Below are 19,654 nucleotides of genomic sequence, written 5' to 3' on the forward strand. Positions count from 1 at the left end.
ATGAGTAAGGATGATCTTCTCCAAGATGTAAACAAAAATGATTGCAGTAAAAGGGCTCACCGCTTTCCAGGGCACTGCTAATGCACATCCCCGTGCACTAATCCACAGTCACCAGGCCTTTTGCCTTGGAAGCAGGAACATTTAGTCCTCTGGCGGGGCTGCCCTTAGGGAATAAACAAACACAATGTGGCATGGGATTTATCGCCCATTAAATGGACACTGCTGTGGGTTGTTTTTTTCTTTATTTTTGAGAGAGAGAGAGTGAGAGAGGGGCAGAGAGAGGGAGAGAGAAAATCGCAAACAGACTCTGCACTGTCAGTGCAGGGCCTGAAGTGGGGCTGGATCCCAGGAACTCTGAAGTCAGGAGCTGGATGCTTAATGGACTGAGCCATCCGACACTGGGGTTTTGAGGCAGGCCCTTCAAGGAAAGGAGGCCAACGTGAGGGGGAGACACAGATCTGGGCTGACGGCAATTGCTCAATTGCTCATCTTATAAATTGTGCAACTTAGAGCAAACGACTTAGCATTTCTGATTCTTCGTTGCCCTACCTAGAGTTTTCCTTGCCATATTAAGCTGTCATGAAGAGTGGAGCCTTCAGAAACGGACTGCCTAGGTTTAGGTCTCATTTCTACTGTTTTCCTGCTGGGTGACTTTGGGCAATTGACTTAATCTCCCTGTGCCCCAGTTTTCTCAGCTGCGAAGTGAGGAACAGAATAGAAACCACCGCACCGTCGCTGCAACGGTTAAGTGCACTAAAATCTGTAAAATGCTTACGGCAACGTCTGGCACGTCGTGAGTGCTAGTAAAGTGCGTGCTATTGTGGCCAGCAGCAAACTCATCTCCTTTCGTGTTCTGTCAATTAATTTACATTCCTTGACCTTTGACATTGACTTAAGCCAATAAAAAAAAAAAAAAAAAAGCAAGAGAAAAGAAAAAAAAAATTAAAAACTGTCATTTGGAATTTGGTAGAAGGAATATAAATTATTCTCATCCCAATATAAATTATTTGCGTACTCTCTTAGCAAAACCACTTCGGATTAAGTAAACCACACTTCCTCCCCGTTGTGTGAAGCATCAGGATTCAGTACAATGGTGCTCTGAGAATGAAAATGCCACTCTACTCACATACACCGAAGGCTTAGTGACAGTACTAAATGAAGGAGACATCAGGCTGTATCATACAGGATACTCTGCGGTATAAGCTACCTAGGAGACATTGCATTTACGCAGTTTCAACCACTGTTTAACCATTTTATAACATAATATCATGATTGTGTTCAAACTTCTCAACATGTTCCAGCAAAGTAAAGGGGTTCTAAGAGAAGCAGGATCATTATCCAGCAACGACCCATCACGACCAATCAAGCCGCAGCTAACTGAACCCGGAAAAACTGCTGACTTACAAGGTGCTGGGCCCCATGAGTCTGCAAAGCACCCAGAAGACTGCGAACCACACTTCTTGTGCCAGAAAAGACATGTGTGCAACTCATCTGGGATGAAGGAAAAACCATTCTTTTTCTTTAAGGTAAGACATACAGTAGTAGGATGGCCATAACTTCACGTCAGACAGAAGTGGGTTCAAATTACAAGTGTGTCCAGGGGCACCTGGGTGGCTCAGTTGGTTAAGCGTCTGACTTGGTTGGTGGCTCATTTGGTTAAGCTCAGGTCATGATCTCAAGGTTTGGGAGTTCGAGCCCCACATTGGGCTCTGTGCTGACAGCTCAGACCCTGGAGCCTGCTTCGGATTCTCTGTCCACCTCCCTCTCTTCCCCTCCCCTGTTCACGCTGTCCCTCTCTCTCAAAAATAAATAAACCCTAAAAAACAAACAAAAAAAACCCTTGCCGGTCATGTGAACTTGGGCAATTTCTCAGTTGTCACTGAACATCAATTTCTTTAGAAGTGTAAATGCAGATAATAATATCTATCTTGTGGGCCAATTGTGAAGTGTGTACCAGCATATTCACACACACATACATGCATGTACATAAATATGTATGTATATACAGGCATAGACAAAACTACCTGGCACATAGGAGTTGCTCAATAAACTAATATTCCCTGTTTTCCTTCATATAAATCAGTAATAATAGCATCTTTCAAAGGGATTTGAAAGCAAAAGCATTAGTAGCTGTAGGATAATTATGCTGTATTATCCCCCCATTTTTTTTTTTTTTTTGAAACAGCCATGCTTTCTTTTTGATGTCCAAATAACATTCTGGATGTATTTTCTTCCTGCCTCCGGGAGTAATTGATTTTCGTCCCAGCATTGCCACTAATTAGCTGTGGGATTTGAGGGTGTTACTCACCCTCTCTGGTCCACTGTTTCTCAACACTAATGGCAGGGATGTTACTTTTTGTTACCCCACGGTTCCTTGTGGCCTCAAAATGTGATTTTCCCTCCTACTTCCCACCCTGATTCTTTTTGTTTGTTTATTTTTGAGAGAGAGAGAGAGAGAGAGTGGGAGACAGAGCAGTGGAGGGCAAAGAGGGAGACACAGAATCTGAAGCAGGCGCCAGTCTCTGAGCTGTCAGCACAGAGCCCGACACAGGGCTCAAACCCATGGACCACAAGATCATGACCTGAGACGAAGTCGGATGCCTAACTGACTGGGCCACCCAGGTGCCCCATCACCCTGATTCTTTTTAAATTTCTTGTTGGCTTTTTATGCTTTCAACAGCATAAGTAATTTACTGCAAACTTTCCTATTCTCGTGATTACTAACTGAATTTTATAGGCAAGTTCTAGTTTTCATGTTATTTTCTACTTCTTATAAAATCCTGCTTGAATGTGTAATTGGGATGTGCCTTTTTACTTCCCATGATAATACACTGACAATTCACCTACAATAATATTTGTCAAACTTCGTTTTCAGGTCTGATATTACTGTCTTTTTCTGAAATTGGATCTGTTTTAGCAGCAAAATTTAAGGCATTTAAAAATGATGCAAGTCTTTTTTTTTAAAAGGCAAAATATTGCTTCATAATTGCAATGGCAGGAAGCAAGTAGCAGCATGAAAAATGTGATAACTAAAGTAGAACACTAAAATTCTCATGAGGGCCACCTAAATTTATGACAAATTCACAAAGGACATCAAATATGCTATTAAATGTTGTGAAATGCCAAGACACTTGATCTATGGAAGTTGAGGAAAAAATTTTCAGTGAAGGATGCTACTAACCCTTTGTATCACTACTCAGGTGCTTCTTCAGATGGTGATTTATGCAGTGAACAGTCGAACAACTGTATCTGGCCAGCCTGTGTTGTTTTCAGCTGGGAAAAAGTGGCTGCTCTTCTATACCCTCGTGATAACTATAATTGTTTGATGATAGTATATAATTGTATACATACAATTATATAAATAATTGTATACATACAATTATATAAATAATTGTATACATACAATTATATAAATATAATTGTTTGATGATAGTATATAATTGTATATATACAATTATATAAATATAATTGTTTGATTATATAATTGTATGATTGCAGCATCTCGCTTTCCAGGCACCAGTGGACTCTGAGTCCCCCGAGCATGAGGAGAGATGGTCTAATCTCAATACCAAACAATCATAAAATAGGTGGGCAGCACATTGGAATATCCTGGGTGTTCTTCCCAAGATCATGTCTGATGTCAGACCAGGGAAAAACCCATTTGCAAATAACAGATCTGAACTTTCACTGTAAACTGAAGTTTCTAGAATGGCTTTTGTATTCCTGTATTACAAATAGATATTAGAATGGTCATAGAATGATTTAAACAAGCTCAAAAACAACGTCACATACATCAAAAAAATATCTAGTTTTGTTTATCCTTCTCCAGATATGTACCTTATCTAAGTCATTATTCCTTGTTTTAAAGCTTTGGACAATTATTAAATGAAGGATCTACACACCTACTTGTCCTTTCTGGGGTTGGGGTTTGGGAGAAAGCAAAATATTAATGATTTAGCAGGCAGAAGGAGCATGATAAAAAATAAATAAAAGCACTTTATCTTTTCACCAACCGCTAAGGTGACATGTTGGTCTTCTGAAATACCATAATGATAATGAGGCACAGTATTAATAACAGCAATTATGTAAAAGCCTCTGGTAATTGCAATTCTATTAGGATGTTGAATATTCTTGGTCACCATTGTGCCACCTTGTGGTCACAAGAGAACACATTTTTTTTTTTTTTTTTTCCATGAAGTAAATCTTTTAAATTTTTATTTTCTCCCCACTACTATGGAAGGGTATTTGGAAAATTAAGTTGGGAAGCACCTTGCCAATAAGGGCTATAAACAAAATGTAATGGGCACCACTCACATCAGAAACTAACATACACTGGAAAACAACAGTGGTCTAGGTATGGATCCCATACTGGATTTTCCCTTTGCTACCTCAGTGTGAATTACGTATTTAGAAGATGGAATTAAAGCTCATTTAGGTTGCCATTCTTGATCTACAAATATAAACACGGAAGTCTGGATCCTGTCCATTGATAATCTAATTATTAATTCAGGAATCCCTTAGTAAGAGAAAGCAACCAGAATTTAGGCATCAATCACCAATACTATATTAGAATAGTCACATTCATGCCTATATAGAAACAGCTTAATAAACACAATTTTTATAATAAGTAAAGATTTGCTTTGTAAAATATGTGTTATAATCTCATGAGCTTTATGCTTTTCAAAGAGTTGTGATATTTGTTTAAATGATTTTTTTTTTTTTTAATTTCTAAATTCTACTATGTCACCAACCTGATGTGAAGAACAGAGAAAGACAGGACTGGCCACCATCCCAGAGTACTATCTACTTGGGATTAAATAATATATTTTGTAACAAATTCAGAAATTTTATGGCCACTGATTTATATTATCAGTGTTTGATCGGGGCTACAGCTTTTATCAAGGATGAAGCTATTGGTAAAAAAATGTTCCAAAAATCTCTTATTATAAGTAGTGTGTGTGTGTGTGTGTGTGTGTAGAATGAGAGAGAGAGAGAGAGACAAGAGAGTTTAACAAATGCTCACAGATGTATTGCTGTGCTAGTATTGATTTTTTTCTTCACCTGTTTCTTGGTCTTCTTTATACCTATTAATTTCTCTGTCTCTGTGTCTGTCTCTATTCTCCGTAAGGTAGTCTCTTTGCATCTCTCTCTCTATTACACTCTCTCATTTAACTTAGACTGAAATCCGGGAGGTTGACTGGTCTGGATTTTAGTCCCAGCTCTCTGGATTTCTAGCAGTGTGCCTTCGCACAAAGTACTCAAACTCAGTTTCCTTATCTATTAAATAGGGGTAAAAGTACTCATTTCTTACAACTGTTGTGACAATTAATGAGTCATTGCATCCAAAAGTACCCAAGACAATACTTAGCCCAGAGCAAATGGCCAGTACATGGTGCCCATCTCTATTTTTATTGTCTAAAAAAAAAAGTCTCCATTCTTCATAGTCAAATCTGTATCACTGTTAAGACATTGTGATGCTGCCTCACTTAGAGGTATAATGTCACTGTAAATTACAGATGTAGCACACAGAATTTTAAAAGGGAAAAATCTCCCGTGTACCTCTTTTCACAACGTTATCATTCAAATGCTAAATGAAATATCTTACCTACAATCATGTGATTATTAAGTAGCAGAACCCATACACGATCCCTATCTTCTGTTTGTACATCTTACCCAGAGTTCTTTGCAATGAACAATAATTCTCTTTCTAAACCATGGCCTCATTTTTTGACTAGTTTTACTTTTCCCTCCTTTCCTTGCCTCCCTTTCTCCTTTCCTCTATCTATCTATCAATATCTATCATTATTAATCTATTCATCTCACTATGTATCACCTATCTATCATCTATCATTATCTATCTATCTATCTATCTATCATCATCTATCTATCTATAAATATCTATAGATATCTATCTATCTATCATGTATCTATCTATCTATACCTATCATCTACCTATTTATTCACTAGGACTAGAATTAATGCAGTTAGTGAGATAAAAATTTTCATTTACAGGGGCACCTGGATGGCTCAGCTGGTTGAGCATCCAACTTTGGCTCAGGTCATGATCTCACGGTTCGTGGGTTGGAGCTCTGCATTGGGCTCTGTGCTGACAGCTTGGAGCCTGGAGCCTGCTTCGGATTCTGTGTCTCCCTCTCTCTCTGCCCCTCCTCTGCTCATGCTCTGTCTCTCTGTCTCTCAATAATAAATAAACATTAAAAATTTTTTTTAAATTTCATTTACAGTACGTCATTTTTCTAACATTCATTAATTCATGTATTCGCATATTGAACATCTACTTCATGTCTGGTCCTTCCTAGACATTGTAAAAGTAATGATGAACTAAACAGGAAAAAAAATTATCTTTCTAGGAACTTCCAACCTAGGAAGAGAGACAGAAGGTAAAACAAACACATGAACAAACAAACAAACAAACCAAACATATTTCAATGCCAGGCACAGTTAAGTTGATGGGAAAAGAAAGTAAAGGAATATACCCGTGCAGACAGGGATAGGTGCCATTTTAGCAAGGGTAGTCAGGGAAGGCCTCTCCGCGGAGGTAACGTGTCCTCAGAAATCTAGAAGAGTTTAGAAGGTAAAGCACATGGATGCTTGGGGAAACAGAGCCAGGTCAGAGGCCCTGAAGCAGAAACAAGTGTGAGAGTCCAGGGGAAAAACAAAACTTAAGAGTTCAGTTTTGACCGCAATATGTTTCAAATGCCTTACTGGATACACCCAAGTGGGGAAAAGAGTAGGAAACTGTATATGTGGGTTTGGAGCTGTGGGAGAAGGTCAAGGCCTGAGGGGGGAAATTTGGAAGCCCTCTGCAGAGATAGCTATTTAAAAGTACAGGCTTGCACGAGGTCCCCCAGGAATTGAGTGAAGAGGCAGGTGGGAGGCTGCAACATCGGGAGATTGAAACAAACAAGAAAAGCATTAAAGGGAGACCAGAAGGAGCTGTCCGTGAGGTAGGAGAAAAGACAGAGATGAGTGGTTACTTAGCCAAGTGGAACAAGTGACCGAGTGATGCCCTGTCAAGTACTACTTGGAGAAAGTGTGAGAAAACAGAGTTGACCCGGGAAAGCACGCCTGGGGCGGGGGCGGTGCCCAACTCGGGGAGATTCAACAGAGAATTTGGGGCTGAGAAGACAGGGACACCTTTCGACAAGTTTTGATAAAAAGGGGAGGAGATACATGAAGTAACGGCTGGAGAAATATGCAAGGTCAAGGGAAGCTTTCTGTTTTTTGTTTTGTTTTGTTTTCCTCCCCAATTTTCTTCTTTGTAGTTTTCTTTCTTTTGTTAGCGGGAGGTAGTTCAGCATGTTTATGAGCAGATGGGGACGATCCCATCGAGAGGAAAAAATAGACAATGTAGGAGAGAGGGGATAAATAAAGAAGAAGAGGCCTTGAATAGATGAGAAGGGAAGGCGCCCAGGCTACAAATGGAGGGAGGGAGGCATCCTAGCTACATTCACAGGAGGGAAACCTGCGCGCCCAGGTGGAGATAGAGACGCGCATTTCAGGCAGAGACCTGAAGGCTGAAGACATACCCTTCTCTCTGCTTCCATTTCTTTCACTGTGATGACAAGCAGGGGAATCAGCTGACAGTGAAGCATGTATGTGAGGTTCGAGTGGAGCTGAAAATGGCTCCAGTCCTACCCTGAGAGCCCGGGCATGTGATGGACCAGGGTTGCCAGGTGCCCCCAAAGTCCCTTGGAGTCCTGTGACTACATGTGTAAAGTCACAACGGCCAGCAGGTGTGTTTTTTGTCATCTAGCACATTTGTCATGAAACGGAATTGCCAAGAATTAACCAGGTTTTTAAAAATCCAGCTCCCCCCACCTCCCAAAAAACAAACAAACAAAAAACCACCAAAAACCCAGCTTTCCAAATGAACATGTCTCATTTTTGTGACAGTTGGACTCACACAATTTAATGAAAGAGATCAATTTTATCTGCCGTGGAAACATTAATTGTGAAGATCTAGAAAGAAGTGGCTAGATCACCACTCTGGCTCAGGAAGAACATTTGACCACATAAGTATACCAAAGAGGAGAAACCCTGTGACTCATTATGCTAGCTCTCCCTCCCTCTCTGTTTGGTCCTAGATTACAACCAACTGTGGAAGGCAGATGTGTAAAGTGTGTTGGGACTCCATCCTGGCCCCTGGGTCTGTATACTATTTCACAAGCTTTTTAGGATGCGGTATTAAAGTGCAGTGAAATAGGCTGTGTTGAGCACTTGAGCTAGAGAACCAGGGGCTGCTTTAAGCTGAGGTTTTTCCAGAGCTGTGGTCACCTGGCTGCTGTGGGTTTGTGCTGAGGAACACAATTTTTAATCAAACGTTTGTTTGTTTGCATGATAGTTTCACTGTTGGGTTTTTTGTTTTTTTTTCCATCTGTGGATTTGATTTTTTTTTTCTCATGTATTTGGGTACAATGTTAAAACTGGTCTTTTCGGTTAAAGTCAGGCCCATCCCCTGTATCTATTCTCGATTGCTATTGATTTCCTTTCAATGAACTCTTTCCATGTTCACTCTTTTTTGGGGAGGAGGGGACAGATCTTAATGGATTTGGTCCTGCTGTGGTTTGAGATCTTCTTTGATATCTTTTTACAACAAATTCCTTTTAAATTTGATTTCTTTTTAATGTTTATTTATTTTTTAGAGACAGAGAGAGAGAGAGAGCAAGGGAGGGGCGGAGAGAGAGGGAGACACAGAATTCGAAGCAGGCTCCAGGCTCTGAACTGTCAGCACAGAGCCAGATGTGGGGCCTGAACCCGCAAGCAGGAGAGATCATGACCTGAGCTGAAGTTGGACGCTTAACTGACTGAGCTACCCAGGCGCCCCTAAATTTGATTTTTAAATTTACTTTTCGTGTTTTTAAAATTTGCTATTAGAGAGCATGTAGTTAAGTGATGCTGAAACCTAATATGGCGATTTTCAATCAGTCAATAGAATAAAAAAGCTAGAGAAGTTCGCTTTTCACTAAAAGTGTTGTAAAGAAAGAGGGTGATGGATTCAAGTCCAGTAATGGTTTTTCAGTGAACACGTTAACATTTGTGAAGCTATGTTTGGGTGTATCTTAAGGCATGCATTATTATAGTGATTAATGAAAAATGTTCAATGTATATTCTTAAAAGTACTGAAAAAGAGGTATTTATGATGTAAACAAAACTCTGATGCATATTTTGTCATTGTCATTGTAAGTTCAATTGTAATATTTGCGTGAGGGTTGTATTTACATTTAGTTTATAGTAAAGTTGCTGTTTATCAGGTAACTATAGTACATTTGTTGACTATCAACATATAAACAAGAGAGAGGCTCACAAAAACTTGTTAGTATGCTTACTTACAAATACTTACAAATGAAAAACTCTTGGAAAGCATCAAATGCACTATATATATATATATATATTTGTATATTTGCAATGATAGCTGCCATCTAATTAGTTCTTCCAGGAGCCTATATGAAGGAAATTCATAATCCTATAAGAACATTATGTTGACCCTGAGATCAAGACCTGAGCTGAGATCAAGAGTCAGACACAGGCAAACCATAAGAGACTCTTAAATAAAGAGAACAAACTGAGGGTTGCTGGAGGGGAGATGTAGGGAGGGAAGAGTTAAATGGGGGATGGGCATTAAGGAAGGCACTTTTCAGGATGAGCACTGGGTGTCATATTTAAGAGCTGAATCACTGGGTTCTACTCCTGAAGCCAAGACTACACTGTATGTTAACTAACTTGAATTTAAATTAATAAAAAGGAAAAAAAAAGAAAAAAGGAAAAGAAAAAAGAAGAGAAAAGAAGACAGAAGAAAAAAGAAAAGTAAAAAAAAAAAAGTCAGATGCTTAACCAATGGTGCCACCCAAGGGCCCCAAGAATATTGTGTTGCAAAGACAGAACATTATTGTTTCTAAGCTCACATACAGTTGTTGGCCACGAAGAAAGAAAGGGGTGGTCTTTACTTAGTATTGCCCAAAATGGAAATTACAATGATAATGATGATAATAATAGTAATAATATTAACCGCACCTTTCTATCAATCTTCAGAGTTCATTAGATTAAAACAACTATGCAAAAACAAACAGAAGAAATATATAATGATGTCATATTGAATGTCACAGACTGAAACCACCCAGGTCATGGAGAACTAAGGTAATAACTCATATTTAATTCTGTTTACATCTTAATCATTTAGGTTATATGACTTTCAGAGGACTTACATTCATGCGGAAATTTTGAAAACAGATTATAACTATTTTATTTCTAGTAGACAAAGTTAAGAGGGCCAATAGCATCAGATAAAATGTCCGCCATTTGAGTTTGACCAAAGAGATCACAGAAAAGTAACTTTGGACAGAACCTTAAAGAAACTCTTGTTCAACCCCCTCTTCCAAGTTTGTAGAATAAAAACAGGATGAAATAAGATAATTCATTTTTAGTCACAAATTTTTGGTGAACAATATTTAACCCCAAAGATCACTAGAATCTTTTTTTTAATAAAAAGATATTTAAACTAAATATAAAGGATTTGAGGGAATCCTGTATTGTTTGACAGAATTAGTATTACCATTACCATTTCATTAGAATAGATTCTGAAGCTCACAATTCCATTGAAATCAATGGGCTGGCTTTATTTCTCCCTTAATTTTCTTCCTGCAATTTCTTAGGAAATGCAATAATTTATTAGTTTTTAAATCCCATCATTACCATATTTGTTTTTTCTCCCTGTTGTGTTTTCCTTTAATTGATTCCTGGAGGCAATTCGGAAATTTTTATCCACACCACATGTTTTGAATGGCTAATTGTTCTCTATGGAAGCATAGCCATTATGCTACTATCTAATTACATTAAGAAAAATTAATGTCAGATGACAAATCTATCAGCAACAAGCTCCCTGAGAATCAATATTTTCAGGACGATTTTCACATCCTAGAATCTGGTTTTCAGGGTCAATGTGTGGAGTTAGCACTTTTTATTAGCAGTAGTATGATGTCAAACCAGGGGCAGGAGAGTTAACGATAGAATGTGTTCCCACCTCTCTCCTTTTTAAAGGAAGTACTCAAATGGGCAGAAGTCTAAAGCCCTATTTATTTAATACTGAGCTTATGATACTAAAACAAACCGACGGTAGAACTCTTATAGAATAGGCTCAAATTAGGCTTCTAGGCATGTCTAGTGGTGTTCAGGGAGAAAAGACCAAACTTCTATTAATTCTTAGAAATTTTTAGTAGGAACTATTCTTGGTGACTTTGTACTTCATTCCTCCAAGGAATTTACCAGAATTTGCATTCTGTGAGGCTCGGGGGACAAAAGGTGCACACTGAATTATGTTGAAAACGTGCATTCTGCTTCATACTTTTTTCTCGTTAAACCCAGGAAGGAAATCTCGCCTAGCCTCAGCAGTGAACTTATATTGGTTTGGTTTAGAACTCTTTCTGCATTCACTTATTTAACAGCTAATGAACAAAATGTTATATGAATGATTGATTTAGTTGTGTTTCTAGACAGATAAAAAAAATTTTTTCCCTAATTAGTATAGAAATAGGATTTCAAAGTCTGCATGCACTCGAAGAGCATTTACCCAATATTCTTTGTAGTCACCTCAGCAAATGAAAGATCAAATTGACATCTTGGCCTTAATAAAGACAAAATTTTAATAAAAAAGGAATGGCATCTTCTTTTTAGTCTCAAAATTATATCATGCATTAGGTTTTGTTCTTGATTATGAAATAATAAATATTTAGAGAAAAATGAGAAAATGCCAATACACAAACGTAAGACAATAAAAATAAATTATAACCACATCTACTAGGTCATTGTTAAATTTTACATATGATATAATATTATGTTAAGAACTATATTATCTTATACGTATATGATATGTACATATATATATGACGTTAAAGCTGAGATACGGGAGCCTGACCCATCAAAAATGGCACGGGGCCCCCAGCATACCATCTGTAGGATACCCATCTCCAAATGATTTTACATGAAGGAGAAATAGGTCTCCATTTCTTAATATATTGATATATTGAATTTTTCCATTGCAGGCAACTATAGCAAACCTGAATTTATACAATAATTTTGGCCTATTTTGCTCATTATGGGTTATTTTGCATTATTTCTCATTTAAAAAAATTATGAATTGAACTATTACTTATCTTGATTACTGGTTTTTCTTTTGTGCCTCTTAAAGTTCACATTTGATGTGTGTAGTCCTTGTCATACCCCAATCCTAGCACTGAAGACAAATATAGACAGCGGTGCAGATCTAAGAACTGATTTAAACATCAAGAGTTTCTTTTCTCAACAAAATGGAATCATATAATACAATCTGCATTCAAAGTTCAGTCTTTAAACATTTTCCATGACACAACTTTTTTTGCAAATAACCCATTTTCTTCTATTATTTATTGTTTTTTATATTTTTCAATCGCTAAACACTCTTTTTAAGTTTATTTATTTATTGTGAGAGAGCAAGAGAGCATGAGCAGGGCAGGGGCAGAGAGAGAGAGAGGGTGAGAGAATTTAAAACAGGCTCCGTGCTGTCATCACAGAGCCCGGTGCAAACCTTGAACCCACGAACCATGAGATCATGACCTGGCCAAAATGGAGAGTCAGATGCTTAACCAACCGAGCCACCCAGGTGCCCATCACTAAATACTCTTACGTGCAACACTTAGCAGTTGCTAACGAGGTCAAATTCAAGATTTGTTGAAGCAACACAAAGGGAAATACATGTCTGATAGTTTCACAGACTCTCTGGTCCCCTGTGGATCAGCAAGCATAAAACAGGTTAGCGGTGGATTTGCAAAAATCAATCTCCATGGAAGCAGTTTTGACATTCATTGATTTTTTTTAAAATTTTCTTTTAATCTTTATTTGGTTTTGAGAAAGAGAGAGAGAGAGAGAGAGAGGGAGGGAGGCAGAGTGCAAGCGGGGCAGGAATAGAGAGAGGGAGATACAGAATCTGAATCTGAAGCAGGCTCCAAGCTCTGAGCTGTCAGCACAGAGCCCTACGATGCGGGGCTTGAACTCACAAACTGCGAGATTATGACCTGAGCCTAAGTCAGACACTTAACCGACTGAGCCGACCAGGTGCCCCCCCATTCGTTGATTTTTAAAGGATTGCTATTAACAGTAACCTTAATTTTATTTTGAGTCTACTTGGAAGACACTTAGTTTTGACATGTAAGTTGACATTTGTCAACTATCATTAGGTTAAACAAAAAAATATTTATTATTCGACTACATATTTCACCATACATATATGGTTGATCCTAAAAATAAATCTCTCCACTTTAACAAGGAGCACCCACAGTTAAATAAATCCTACAATACAATAAATGTATTCAGCCTGTTAGTACTAGAGTTGAGGGATGGCTTTTACACCCTTTTTACTCAATTCAGCCTAAAGCCCGTAGCATTATTCTGGAGCAGTGGTCAGCAAGCTTTTTCTGTAAGGAGCCAGATAATCAGTATGTGGCTCACATGTGGGCTCTGTGTCTCCCTTTGTAGCACAAAAGCAACAGTCAGAAACAATCTGTAAGCAAACAAGTGTGGCTATGCTCCAATACAACTTTACTTATGGATAGAGAAATTTGCATTTTTAAAAAATATTCCAGTGTCACACAATATTATTATTCCTTCGATTCTTCCCCCTACAGTTAAGAAATTTAAATCATTCTTAGCTCAGGAGCTATATAGATGATGAGGCAGATTTGGCCTGTGGTCTGTAGCTTACAGATCCCCTGTTCTAGAACAGTGGAAAGGTTGACATTTCTTAATTTAAATATCAGAAAGGCCTGGGGTTCAGGAAAAGAGAAAGTTGTATTTTCTATGGGTCTTGTAATATCAGGGCATTTGTGTATACATCACATATCTTTGCTCTGGTTCATTTTCTTGATGTGGGTAGTCTCCCATCAAGAATGCTCAGCCCTGTACATGAACAAAAAAAGGGGGGTATGTTTGGGAGAATTCACTTCAGAGTTGGCCCCATCTGGAGCCAGGGAAGTTATTCCACACAAGAGATTGAGGTTTTTTGGTTTTTTTTTTTTTTTTTTTGAAAAATTGATATTAAAGGAAAAAAATCTCCCAATGATGCTATCTCAAAATGTCTCAGTTTTTCCTGAAACTGAGAAGGTTTTGCTACCTTTTTCATTTTAATTGAGTCTTTCATTAGCACTTCTAATACAATTAACAGTCTTGAAAAGTCCCCAAGACCAGTTCTTCCAAGATATGTGCTGATCTAAGGTATTTGAGGTGTTTGCCAGGAAGCATCATGAAGGTCTTCCCTGAGACATCTGTGTGCAAACCACAAGGAAGGAGGAGGGGAGGGGAGGAAAAGAACAAGGTGACATCGGTAGGACCTGGACAGAGCAGCTGTTGCATACTGCTCCAGTATCTGTGGGCTCCACGGGCAAATACAAGGCCGCCCAGATGCAGCCGTGGTCAAGGGCAAAAGTGCAACTTTTCCCATCAGTGTGACAACTGATGTCCTTGCTCTCCAGCTAATGGAAAATTCCTAGAGGAGAAAGGGGAAAAAAGGAAAGGGGACTGTTGCAGGGGTGGGAGAGGGTGGTGGTGATTACAGGATCTGGGGGTGGGGAAGGGAAGGGCTGCGGTTCAGCTCTGCTCACTATTACCCCACCTGGATCCCCTACAGGGAGCTCAGTTTGCAACCAGTTTGCTCATCTAGGGAAGCCTCCACTGCGGGCTTAGGCCAGAGAGGACTGTAGCATTTGATCTCATCCCTAATGGAAAACAAAGGCATGTCCTCTGTTTTTCTCCAGGACCAGTTTTGTGTTTTGTTTTGTTTTTTTTGTTTTCTTATTGTTGTTGTTTTGTTTTTGTTTTAACTTAAAACCACTCCAGTGGCTTTTCTCTGCTCATAATTGTGTCCAAAGCCAAGTCCTTTGGCTATTTAAGCCATCCCCCTTCCTAGCAGTTAGGTTAAGATTGGGACAAACCAATCTAATTCTAGAACTTGTCAGCCAGAATTGGACCATCACAAACCAATCGCACAAGACTGCTCCCTTCAGACCAATAGTTGAGATTATTTTTCCAAGATGTAATGAACCTTTTAGCTCCTTTTGAAAGAAAAATCACCAGCAAGTACATCTCTCTGTCTAGAGATCCTTTCTAACCACAGGTTGTTGAGATCATCTGCAGTGGGTGAAAACCACTCCTTTAGGGAGAAGGTTTTTTAGACCAGAAGCATTAGTTATGGATGTTGCCATTGTTGTTCCTTGCAAGGAAGAGAATGAAAGTGTAATCGTACTAGGTCATGTGTAAATTTATGCTGTTTTTACTGGCTCTTAACCCTTTTCCTTCCAGGAATTGTTAAGTTCCTTTGCAGTCGTATATCAGTCCTTGGGTACGTTCTCACCAAGGGTGACTGTTTGACGGTAAGGTCCCTCAGTAGACCAACAGAATAGAAGTCGGGTCACATAACGGACTCCCTGGAAATTACGTAAGAGAAATAAATACCCTGGTATTTGCACAGAGAGGAAATTATGAAATTTACTTCGAGCATGAACTCATAGACTCTCTCAAACTCTCCTGTGAGAAAATCTTTCTTGGTCTGAGGGGGTCTTCAGTGGAGTTAGGGGTGAAACCTTGCCCGAGAGATCACCAGTCCCTATGTTGCTCGAAACAGGCTGCAGATCCTTCTGGTGGAGACTCCGAAGAGGGTTCAGGAGACAGGAGAAAGAACAGGACACCTGTCCATGCCTAGGGGGTCTAACTTTTTTCTTTTTTTTTCTGTTCTTTCACCTTTTGGTGTTGTGTCCATGACCTGTAAGTCAACTCACAGAGAACTGCTTTCCCTTATGGAAAAATAATTTCCAAAACGATTTTTATTTTCTTTGTTTTATTTTTGGCCGACCGGACTCTGTTACCTGCAGGGCATGGGTCGGTTTTCTATGCACTGTGCTTGATGCTTTTCCGGCACGTTGCTTTGATGGGCTATGCTTTTTAATGGAGCCTGTGGAGGTAGATCCTGAACTGCATGTCCAGAGACGAACCAAATGCTAAAGAAGGCTAATAATACAATTCTAACTGCTCTGCCTGGATCACTGGCTATGTCTGGGTCCTCTTTTTTTGTAGGATTTGAAATAATGTATGGACCACGGAGAGGAAAAAGGAACAAGGCGAGCAATGCATGAGGGAAGAAGATAGAACATAGAGAGGAGTGAATTAATGTGTGTGCTTAATTCACTTAGGGAAGAGCGCCGACTCATTGTGAGCCCAGGATCGAGGAGACTTGCATACATTTCCACTACACTGCCTGGATTTTGATACTATGGATATAGCATTGATGACGGTCTTTGGTGCTAAATGATGCTTTGACCAAGTAGATGTTCAGATAAGTTCTGCCAGGACACACAAATAGCACTTTCATCGGCCGCTGCTCCAAGGGAACTGCTTCTGTTATGTGTACTTTGCTAGTGTTTTCCAGAGAGACTGAAGCTGTTTAGCCTCAGAGCTTTATAGATTATTCTTTTTTTGGAAAATACTGAGAGTCACCACTATCTGCTTTGAATGTTTCGTATTTTAATGCATAAGAAACATGTGTGCAATGGGTGAGTAGATGATACTTTTTTAAAATTGCAAATTGTAAAATATAACCGAACTCTTAAACACCATACAATCAGAATCACGAAAGCAAGCTACTCAGAAATGGAGTCTCAATGCCGACTATAGATCTTTTGTCAGAACTAAGAAACTACAAATCAAAATGTGGCCGTCTTCAGCCTCTTGTAAGGTCTTTAGATATGACACCATGAGGTCAAGACATAGAACTCCGAGTGTGCATGTGTTTTCATGTTTATATACTTTGAATTTGCTTTGTGCCCACTAATTTATTAAGTACCTTCCTCCTTTCAGTTAATCCAGTACTAAGGGGGCACAACATTTTTGTATAAAATGGGTTTTAAGCTTTGCCCAAAGGGGAAACACATCATTATTTTTCAAGGATTTTTCTTTTTGGAAAGCATCACGGTGTGTGTTAACATACATAAGAGATTTAATCTCAGTAAATGTGAAAGCTAGCTTTCTTAAATGATTTTCTTTCCCCAAGTTGACCTAACAGGTATAGAAGAGAGTCTGCACGTATTTCAATTTACATGCAGGAAAATGACAATGAGCTTACAAGAAAGCATTATTTATAGTGTCAGTTCCTGCCTTGCTAAAATTTGGTGATTCAGTTATTCAAACCATGTAACAGAATAGATTTAGTGTAAATACAAGTTTTAAAAAGAGATTTTCTTTGCTGATAAGACCAGAAGCTGAAACACAGACAGAATTGAAGTCTGTGTAGTAAATTCAGAGTTGCTCTGTTACTAACCAGAGAGACAATTTTCTGAAATGCTCGTTTACAGGGATCATTCATCTGGATTTCTTTAACATTTAGAATGGACCGGGGGAAGCTCAAATCTGAATGGAGGAGAAGAAATAGTTGGATTTGATCCTAGTTAGTACATTAAAATATCTAAGTAAGCACCTACAAGATGGGCAGTAATGTAACTTGCATTTTGTTTTAGTAACCATATAGGGCTATCATTGTTATTTTTCCTGTGATCATTAGTCATTAATGTTATTGGTGACATTGGAGTATAGCATTTTAATTTTGCATAGTTGTGATACAAGTTACTTATTTGCAACTTGTGCATAGGGCTTTGAATATTAAAAGACACATTTACCAAGGGCCTGGAATTAAAATCAATGGGGGATATACGCCTGCAGAACATGAACTAGTCAATGAAAGAGGAAAAGATCGATCGTATCCTCAGATACTGATCAAATTTATTTTTAAAATGGAAGAAAGTCTCCCATAGCGAAGCACAGAAATTGAGCCAAACATTTGGAAATAGGTCTTGTGTGAGGAGTTGAAAGGCCAATCTTTATACACTATATTCAGCGTAAGAATAATTTGGGGGGAGTTAGTAACTAGCAGCAAAAATTATCAGCCCTATTCTTTGATTTCTAGATTTGTCTGAGCACGATTGCTGTGAAAAGTTATATTCTGCAGAAAGGAGAGGAAGAAACCTTGAGTCTGAAATCAGCAGACTTAGAATCTGTTATCAACAGCCTCCACTCACATGAGGAACTTCCTTGACACATAATTTCTCCATCTCTATTTCCTTATACATTAAAATTGGGATTTGGGAAATCATATGAGGAGAAATCCAGAAGAAAAGATCACATGGCAGGAATGCAGCCAGAGGCAACAGATGAAGAAATGACAGTCCGAATAACGTTCTAACAGTCCTGCTCACATCTCTTAGCCTTCTGTTCAGTCATCGGCAGATCCCTCCCCGTCTAACGAATAAAGTGTCACTCTTCATGCTTGTCTTAAGGGTCTAAAATCTGGCCTGAATTTAACGTTCAATACCAATATCTCTTTTTTCATTAATTTATTCAAATGCTGACCATCACCTAGAAAATCTGCTTCGGTTTTCTCCCTCTAACAGCAACCCATATGCCGACACAGCTATAAAATGTTCCTAAAGTCCTCAGATGCTTCTCTCTTCATTTATGATTTGCGTACTTAATCAGGCACTGCAAAAGATTGTAATGCTATTTAAAGGGTTATTACATCTAAATATCTCTTTAATCATCTTATTTCCCCCCAATTAATTCATTCTATTTATTAACCTTATCATCATTAGTAGCAGCAGTCTCAAGTAGTGTCAATAATTCCATCGGCTAAGTGTTCATCGTGTGGCAAGCATTTTATGTGTCTTATTTCTCATCCTTATAGCAGCCTTTTACAGCTAGCTGGATCAATGTTGCAAACACACATCAGGCTGACCCAAAGCCCAAACTCTCACCACCGTGCAATGCCGTCACCATCACCAAGGTCACATAATGCAGAACATCCCTGACATTCAACATATCAGGATTTGCCTTGAAAGAGTTGCAATTAAAAAAACAAACAAACAAACAAACAAACAAACAAAAAAACGTTTCAAGAGATCATACCCTTTGACCTAGTCATTCCACATTTGGAAACCTAACAAAAGATGAAGATAAACAATCTATGTGAGAAGTTAATGCATCGTTACACGAGTACAAAACAAAAATGAAAATGAATACAAAGGTATAAGAATAGGTGATGGCTCATTAAAGTATGATTCACACATATTACGGACATGAAATACATGTAAACATTAAAATATATGCTTTCCAGTGAATTTTCATCGCATGACAAAGAAGTATAAAAAGTAAGAAACTCATGTATCAAAAAGCATGACACAATTGATCTTAAAATTATAAAAATATAAAGATACAAAAATGGAAAAAAGGAAAAAGGGGAAGATATATACCAAAGTATTCATAATGGTAAGAATATGGATTTAACTTTTTTTTAATGTTTATTCATTTTTGAGAGAGAGTGTCAGAGCATGAGTGGGGGAGGGGCAGAGAGAGAGGGAGACACAGAATCCGAAGCAGGACAGCTGTCAGTACAGAGCCCGACGCGGGGCTTGAACTCAGGAGGTGTGAGATCATGACCTAAGCTGAAGTTGGATGCTTAACCAACTGAGCCAGCCAGGCGCCCTGAGAATATGGATTTATTTTTTATGTTTTCCTTCATTCTTCTATATTTTTAATGCTTCTCTGGTACATTTTCCACAATTGCTTTGAC

At 38.6% G+C, this 19,654-nt stretch overlaps 1 protein-coding gene across 3 annotated transcripts in view; it reads left to right on the top strand.

Moving 5' to 3' along the window:
- Positions 1-19,049, top strand: part of KCNJ16 (potassium inwardly rectifying channel subfamily J member 16) — a 167,008-nt gene extending 147,959 nt beyond the window's left edge. Inside the window, exons 5-7 of one of the 3 annotated variants that reach the window (XR_006196369.1) lie at positions 1,302-1,526; positions 10,051-10,155; positions 17,996-19,049. Coding sequence is in view for 1 of the 3 variants with exons in the window: in XM_042914983.1 (XP_042770917.1) it covers positions 1,302-1,309 (8 nt within the window). In the remaining 2 variants the exon portion in view is untranslated. Of the gene's footprint in view, positions 1-1,301; positions 1,625-10,050; positions 10,156-17,995 lie in introns of those variants that run through there. The other 2 variants (XR_006196370.1, XM_042914983.1) reach the window with 2 other exon arrangements.
- The last annotated feature ends 605 nt before the right edge of the window (positions 19,050-19,654 follow it).

The sequence above is a fragment of the Panthera leo genome, chromosome E1, assembly GCF_018350215.1.
Source record: "Panthera leo isolate Ple1 chromosome E1, P.leo_Ple1_pat1.1, whole genome shotgun sequence".
NCBI classification, from domain to species: domain Eukaryota; kingdom Metazoa; phylum Chordata; class Mammalia; order Carnivora; family Felidae; genus Panthera; species Panthera leo.